Source organism: Vicia villosa, linkage group LG4 (genome assembly GCF_029867415.1).
Source record: "Vicia villosa cultivar HV-30 ecotype Madison, WI linkage group LG4, Vvil1.0, whole genome shotgun sequence".
Classification (NCBI taxonomy): Eukaryota; Viridiplantae; Streptophyta; class Magnoliopsida; order Fabales; family Fabaceae; genus Vicia; species Vicia villosa.
In genome coordinates this window covers 196,832,138-196,840,717 of record NC_081183.1, presented here as the reverse complement: position 1 = coordinate 196,840,717, position 8,580 = coordinate 196,832,138, and the positions used below count along the sequence as shown (strand labels likewise).

The 8,580-nt window shown below is 45.1% G+C and overlaps 1 protein-coding gene across 1 annotated transcript; it reads right to left on the bottom strand.

The window, feature by feature from the left end:
* Positions 1 to 4,880: 4,880 nt before the first annotated feature.
* LOC131598657 (uncharacterized) lies at positions 4,881 to 5,798 on the bottom strand. Its single transcript, XM_058871237.1, has one exon. It carries the CDS (start codon positions 5,796 to 5,798, stop codon positions 4,881 to 4,883), a length of 918 nt encoding a protein of 305 aa, XP_058727220.1.
* Positions 5,799 to 8,580: the final 2,782 nt, after the last annotated feature.

Here is an 8,580-nt window from a genome sequence, read left to right as displayed (position 1 = left end):
GTAATCCGAAGGTTCATTGGCTTTTGCATAATTAAATTAAAAATCTTTACTAATTCCGATTGATTAAAAATCCTCGTCTCAAACTTTCGCTCTGTTGATTCAGACTACCATCCTAATCCTAATGTACGCTTTCGCCATCCCATTAGATTTTAGAAGAGCTTTTTGGAAACAATGTAATTAATAAAATGCCTATTTTACGAGGTTGTTATCTATTTAAATCTCCTAATCTCAAACTTTCGCTCTGTTGACTCGGAGCAAGCTAATACCCCTAACGTACGCTTTCGCCATCCCGCTCGAGTGTAAAAACAATTTTTGAAAATAAATAAGTTCCAATTAGTTTTAATACGCTTTCGCCATCCTTAAAACTAATGTCCTATGTCTACTATCCAGTTAAAGATCTCAAACTTTCGCTCTATTGATTTTAACCTTTGACCGTCCTAATCCCTCAAACTTTCGCTCTATTGGTTTTAAGACTTACTAATTAAACTAGACATATAAACCAAAAATAAGTGATAATTAATAAAACATAATTTAAGCCAATTTATTTCGGATCCCTACGGTTAACTTACTTTACATACCGACACCTTTAGTAATTTAGCCAGACATATTAATATGGTTAAACATACATAAATCGGTTCGGTTCATAATAATAAGCATATTAAATGGCATATAATATATCATGCAAATAAATAATATAAATAAGGCGGTAAATAAAAAACCTGAATTAAAATAAATCTGGATTGAATTGAATCTTGAAGTACTCGAACTTCCACCACAGGTTGGCTGGATCGTTCTTCGGAATTTAAATGGCAGAAAATAAAAACAAGGAAAATAAAGCGATAAATCTAACGTAAGGCTAGATCTATGAAAAGTTCACAACAATTTCCAGTGTAGAAATCGTTGTGAGAAAATAGACGGTTAAATGAAAACAGAATAAGAAAAAGCAGTACGCGGTACAATTTCGGCAGCACTTCGTTGGCAGGAAATCGGACCGTTTGGACTGAAGTGACTGCCTCTATTTATAGGTGAGGCTTTGCAGTTGCTTTGCGTGAAAAACGGAACTTTTTGCAGACCGGGACTTGGAGACGTGCGTCTCCGATTCTTCAGGGAGTGGCCTTGACTGACTTGAGACGTGCGTCTCAAGTGGAGATTCTTTAGGGAGGTGGAGACGTGCGTCTCCCCTTTGCTGAGGTGGCAGAGACGTGCGTCTCTGCTTACTAGTGTGGCCTGGGTTGCTTCCTTCGTGGGCTGGATTGCTCTTTTGGGCCTTTTGGGTCCTAATTGCACCCCTCTTTCGTTTCAGCACCCCTTTTCGTCTTTTAAGCATAAATATTGGTCATTTAAGCTCGATTTTCTTTCCTTTTCACAAATAGTCGTAATTGAAGTGTAAAACCTGAAACAAAGCAAATACACGCGTAATATCATAATAAATTAACATAATAAACGGAAAATGCTATAAATATCTATGGATTTTAGGCTAAATATATGATATAAAATCGTGTTATCACCGAGCTGCTCGAGGCGCCATCTACGTAGATGGTCCATTTGTCCTTGGTCATGTCGGGCGAGTCGGCGATAGAGGTCATCTCGGCTACGAAGTCCGCCAGTGCCTGTGCTTTTAGTGCCTTCCTGCTCTCATACTGTACGTCGAATTCCGAAAGCTCGAGGGACCATCTTAGCATTCTGCCGGCCATGTCTGGTCGGCTGAGGAGTTGCTTGATGGGTTGGTTCGTCCGAACAAAGATTGTGTGGGCGAGGAAGTAGTATCGTAGCCTTCTGGCCGCTATTACTAGGGCCATGGCGACTTTCTCGATCTGTTGGTATCGCACCTCGGGTCCTTGTAGGGCTTTGCTGGTGAAATATACGGGTTTTTGTCCGTCTACGGTTTCTCGGATCAGTGCCGCGCTGACTGCCTCGTTTGAAACGGCTAGGTAAAGGTACAGAGGCTCGTTGTCGTCTGGTCGAGAAAGGACGGGCGGTTCGGAAAGTACTTGCTTAAGGTGTGCAAGTGCTTGCTCGCATTCTTCGGACCATTCGAAGGCTGCTTCTTTGCGTAGCAGCTTAAAGAAAGGGAGGGCGTGCTGGGCGGATTTCGCGACGAAGCGTGATAGTGCAGTGAGCATCCCGTTTAAGACTTGGATGGATTTTTTATTGTTAGGAGTAGGGAGTTCAGAGAATGCTCGGCATTTATCCGGGTTGGCCTCTATTCCCCGTTCAGTCAGATAGAAACCGAAGAATTTGCCTGCTCGGACGCCGAAGGTGCATTTCTCTGGGTTGAAGCGCATCTTGCAGGATCTGGCCTGCTCGAATACGCGCTCGAGATGGGAGGTGTGGTCGGTATCTTCCCGAGATTTGACGATCATATCGTCCATGTATACCTCGAGGGTGTCGCCGATCTCCCTTCGGAACACTTTGTTCATCATCCGTTGATACGTGGATCCTGCGTTTTTGAGGCCGAAGGGCATTACGTTGTAGTAGTAGTTGCCCGACTCGGTCATAAACGCCGTGCACTGCTTATCGCTCCTCGCCATGGGGATCTGGTTGTAACCTGAATAAACATCCATAAAAGACAATAATTTATAGCCGACCGAGTTGTCGACCAGTCTATCAATGTTTGGTAAAGGATAGGCATCTTTTGGACATGCCCGGTTAACATCAGTATAATCAACACACATTCTCCATTTTCCATTAGATTTCTTAACAAGTACAATGTTTGAGAGCCAAGTTGAATACTTGGCCTCGGAAATAAAATTTGCCTCTAGGAGGTCTTTTACAGCTTTCTCGGCAGCCTCCGCTTTCTCGGGAGACTGCCGACGCCTACGTTGAACTACGGCTTTTGCGGCTGGATCGATGGAGAGGTGGTGGCAGGCGACCTCAGGGTCGAGTCCGGGAATTTCCGCGGCGCTCCAGGCGAACAGATCAGCATTGGCTCGAAGGCAGGCTATGAGCTGCTTCCTCGGGAGGTCGGGGATGCCCTTACCAATTTTTACTGCTTTGTCGGGGTTTTCGCCCAAGGGGACAAGCTCGAAATCTTCGTCTGGAACTGGTCGGAAGGGGTGAGGTGACTTCGACCGCGTCTCTTCCCCAGTTTTTGGTTCTTCCTCTGCAAACCGGGCATCCAGATCGACTGAGCTGACGTTGGTTGTCTGATGCTGGTCTTCTCGAGGAAGCTTGTCTTCGGCCCTTGGCTTTTTGTTGGAGCTGGTCGGCGGAGCGATCAGTTCTAATCCTTTGACGGAGGCGTCGAAGATTCTTCTGGCTGCTTCAATATCGGCGTTGATGGTGGCCACTCGTTCTGTCCTCGTGTAGAACTTCATCTTCAGGTGGACAGTGGAGGGTACGGCGGTCAGTTCGGCCAGAGTGGGGCGTCCGATGATGCAGTTGTACAGGGTTTTGCAGTCGATCACCAAGAATGTGGTTTTGACTTGCCTAGAAGCCTCCCCCTCCCCGAAGGTGACAATCAGCTCGACGTAACCCCATGGTTTAGTGGTAGCTCCGTTGAAACCTTGAAGGTCTGAACCCACATAGGGAGTGAGATGTGAGTCGTCCAGCTGGAGTGTCTGGAAGAGGTGGGAGTACATGATGTCGACCGAGCTGCCTTCGTCGACCAAGACCCGTCGGACGTCGAAGGTCACCATTCTAGCTCGGACGAGCAGGGGGATTGTGGCGTTTGGAGCTCCGCCGGGCAGTTCCTCCAGGTAAAAAGTGATTGGTTCTGACTTTCCCCGGAACTTCCGCAGTGTGGGGCCGAGGTCCGTGTTGGCGCTGAGCAACTCATCGAACTTTCTCTTGACTGAACTGATGGTGAGGGAGCCTGGATCCCCACCGTTGGAGACGACCATGGTGAATGGGAAATTTTCCCATTTGCTAAGTGCGGTGAGGATCCCGGCTGATGGCACGAAATCCTCTGGGCGAGTGACGGACAGTGCTACTTGTAGGGGCCTGTTATCCGGTGAATCCCCTTCATCAGAGTTTCTGTGGTCGTCCCTTCGGGAAGGTTCCCCTTTCTGTGTGTATTTTGAAAGGCGGCCCTCCTTGATCAGTGTTTCAATTGCATCTTTGAGGTGGATGCATTCTTCGGTCAGATGGCCGTGACTTCTATGGTATTTGCAATACTTTGATTTGTCGGTTCCCGGCCTTGCGGGGTTCGACTTTGGGGGCCTGATGTTTGATTTCTTGAAGTCGGTGTTCTGGCATTCGGCTAGGATCCTCTCCCGCGAGGCGTTCAGAGGGGTGTAGTCATTGAAGCGACCAGATGGTCCTCGGCGCTCTTTGATGTCGAGAGATCTGTCGTCTTTCCTTTTTCCATGCCCTCTCTTCGAACCTGGGTGTTCGTAATTTGAACTGCGAGCGGCGTCACTGCCTCGCGAGGCTTTGATGGCAGCAGCCTCTCCTTCCTCGAACGCGATGAACGCTTGAGCTTTGCGAAGGAGGGCGTTCATGGAGTGGACCTTTTCAATCTTAATGGCCTTCTTAAAGTCACTGCCGGGGAGAAGTCCCCGTTCTAAGAGGTATCTCTTCATGTAGTCTTCTGTTTGTACTTGGACGGCCTCCTTGTTGAACCTGTCGAGGTAATCCCGAAGAGGTTCGTTGGGCCCTTGTATCACGGCCTCGAGATTGGCCTCTGATTTTGGTTGTCGTCGGGAGGCTGTGAAATGGCTCAGGAAGAGTTCCTTGAGGTCGGTCCAGGAATGGATGGAATTGGGGCGGAGGTTTCTGTACCAAGTCATTGCTCCCTTCCTGAGGGTGGTCGGGAAGATGCGGCACTTGATAGAGCCCTTGACGACGTGGTAGTCCATGACCGCTTCGATGCTCCGAATATGGTCGTCAGGGTCAGTGGTTCCATCATACTGGTCCAATGCCGGGGGTTTTTCCATCCCTCAAGGAAGGCGGGCTCTTCGGATGTCCTCAGACCGAGGGCTGCGGAAGTCCTCTTCGTCGCTTGGTCTTGGTGAAGTTGAATGTCTGCCACGCCGGGGTCTTTCCTGGACATTGTTGGGACCGGCGCGATTATCCCGAGGAGAGGGACGCTCGCGGGGTTTCAGCACAGCCTTGGAGGGGCCCCGATGACCCTGCTCGGGGGAGAGGCTTCTTGCTTCAGTGGCCTCTGGTCTCTGGTTCTTCCTGCTCTTTCTCGGTGGAGAGCGGGAATATGATCTCCGACGGCGGTGTCTTCTAGGTGGCGAGCGTGAAGAAGATGGGGAGCAGCGGCGGTGCCTCCTCGGAGGTGAGCGCGAGGAGGAATAGGAGCGCGACCGATAATGTCTCCGGGGAGGGGAACGATACCGTCGTTTCCTTTCCAGCTCGTGGATACGGTCGTCCTGAAGTCGGAGGAGGCTGTTCGTCTTTTGTAGTTCTTTGAGCAGGAGGACAGTGACGGGGTCAGCATCCTCGGGGATGTTGAGCGGTTCCTCCTCTTCTACATGACGGGTCCTCTGCCTGTCGGAGGTGTGGGTGAATGAAGAAGCAGCGTGCCCATCCCTGGCGGCGGTCTCATTCTCATTCTGGGGGCGCTCAGGCCCATTGTGGGTTCGGGCCTGCTGGTCTTCTCCGTTCTGAACGTGTCCCTCGGGAGGGTTTTGTTCGACATTCTGAACCTGTTGGAGGCCCTGCAGCTGCTGGATGTTCTGGACCTGCTGCCTCCTAGGTTGCGAAGTCTCATGTCTCGACCTTCCTTGTCCGGCAAAGGCATGTTGAAGTTCTTCTTGCCGGCGGCGATTCGTCACCTCGCGGGTGGAATCTTCGATCAGATGTTCCAGGAGGAAGGGGTCGGAGCTTGGGATGTTGTTGTTAGCCATGATGATCGTGAAAGGTTATGCTTTGATCTTTGTTAAAGAAGGGGGAGCAAGATTCCCACAGACGGCGCCACTGATCGTACCTGATCAGAAGAATCGTCAAGGCAGCAGAATCTGGCTTGGAGAGCAAGATGGGGGGGGGGGTACCTGCAAGGTTCTCCGATGCTTAAGTTAGTAGCTATCAGAGAATGAGGGTTGAGAGTGAAGAATAGAATACCTGACCCTCTAGTGAAGAGGGTATTTATAGCCCCCAACGCTGGGCCAAGGTTCCCTAATTGGGCCAGATCCAATTGGAGGCCCACGTGCTAGGGAACTGTCAGAACGTTCCGTGCTAGGGCTGAGTCAGCAGGAGACTCACGTTCTGGATGCACATAGCGTAGGGTTCGGAGATGGTTGACCGAATCCTTCGCTGAGACGTGACGCGTGGTCTTCGCGCGTGGATAGCTCTTGGTGGTTATCCAGTGAGTGGGCCCAAAAGATTTGGGCCTGCTCGGCTGGAGTCTTCGCGCGGGGGGCAGCCCTTAACGGTTGCCCAGCAATTGGGCCCAAGGGAATTGGGCCTGCTCGGCTGGTAACAAGGGTTGGGCCTGCTCGGCCCAGTCCAGAACAATTATTATTATGATGATAAAATTAAAGTTATGCATAAATGAATAGAAGTATTATGTTAAATTCCTATAATAAATTAAATTGATAATAAAATGGTACCCTTCTATATTTTTTTATGGTGTGTAATTTAGTTTTTGATGTTTTTTATAATGACAAATTTTACTAACCCTTTCAATTTTGTCAGTTAATAAAAAAAAAATATTCAATATAAATACGTCTTATCTACCACTCCAACCTATATGGAAATGAGATCACCTTTTATTTTATATTGATATTTTTATTAATTTTTTAATTCTCACTTATCTTTTAGCTATCTTCTGATTTATGTTGCAGGCTAATGACCCTTTATTTATGTTGCATGTTATTGACTCAACTTAATCTATGTATCAATTATTTTAATATTTTATCATTATTATTGTAATAGTTCATCTTCAAATTTTTTTAACACATTTTATCATTTGGTAAGATTGAAGTTAATGGATAAATTGTAAGAAATTTTTAAATGATTTACAAATTTAGGTTTTTAATTCTTATAGTGAAAAAATATTTAAATATCATAAAGAAAGGTGTGGAAACTTAATCAATTTTATACCGATAATAATTTGTATTTTTTATTGCACCAACTTTTAAATATATATATTTTTATATTTAATAACTACTTCAGCACTCAAATTACTATAATGAGTAATTAATAACAAACATGTACATATAAATAGGTACTTGATGAAGGAATTTTACATATTTATATTATACATTTTGGTTTTCTATGATTTAAAACTTTTTTTGGACTTCACATTGAATACAAAAAATTTCTTAGATTTTGAAAATATAGACTAAACACTAAAGAATAATTTAAATTTAAATTGATCTACTCTTATATGTATTATGAATTTAATAATTAATCATAAATATTATCTACATATAATTTAATATAATTTTTTTATAATATTGCATTATTCACGTAAAAATGACATTTTTTTAATTTAAAAAACATAATTAAAATTATATATATATATATATATATATATATATATATATATATATATATATATATATATTAGAATATCATTGTTATTATATTAGAATATCACTGTTATTATTAGGATATCATTGTTATTATTAGAATATTATTATCATTAAATAGTCTTGGTGTATATATATTATTCAGAAAATCAATAGAAGGGCAAGGCCTATCATTCCAATATGGTATCAGTAAGCATAAGGTACTGATCCTAAACCCTAATCCTTGCGCCACCACTCTTCTCACATAACCGGCTGCACAACCTTCCTCTTTCTCTCATCTCACCCACGCTTCTCTCATCAGATTTCTTTCTCTCATCATGAGCACCGACCGATCATCTTCCACCAAACATTCATCTCCCTCTTCCCCTTCCAAAAACTCTGCAACCACGCAGAATACCAATCCTCCCATTCATCCCGCATTCACCATCTCTAACATCACCAACTTTATCAAAATTACCCTAAGTATTGAAAAGGGTCAATATAACACCTGGTCTGAACTCTTCAAAATCCATGCTCTTGTTCACCAAGTCATTGATCATATCATTCCAACCGAAACCACACCATCTCCTAATCTCAAAGACACCGATCCTACTCTTTGGGCACGTCTTGATGCTGTTGTCCTTCAATGGATTTATGGCACAATTTCTGATGACCTTCTCCACACCATCATTAAGCGCGATTCAACCGCAGAAAATGCGTGGAACAGGCTATTCAATATTTTTTATGACAATAAAAATTCTAGGGCTCTCTACCTCGAGCAAGAATTTTCTAATGTTCATATGGAGCAATTTCCCGATGCCTCCACCTATTGTCAACATCTCAAATCCCTATCTGATCAACTCTCTAATGTCGGTGCTCCCGTGTCTAATGAAAGGCTTGTCCTTCAACTCATTTCTGGCCTGACAGATGCGAATGCCACGGTGGGTTCACAAATCCGTCATGGAGACTCTCTTCCACCTTTATACAAAGCTCGTTCTATGATAATCTTGGAAGAAACAGCCAAAGCAAAGAAAGCAACAAATTCTAGTAGCAATTCTGCTTTCGTATCATCTCTTGATGATAACGCGGCCTCAACCACTCTATCTCAACAGCATAACAACCGCAACAACAACGGTGCTGGTCGTGGTGGCCGTAGCAATGGCCGGTGGAGGTCGTG

Excerpts from the sequence above, each read along its gene's own strand:
- LOC131598657 (XM_058871237.1), bottom strand. The coding sequence starts at position 5,798 with ATGGCTAACAACAACATCCCAAGCTCCGACCCCTTCCTCCTGGAACAT.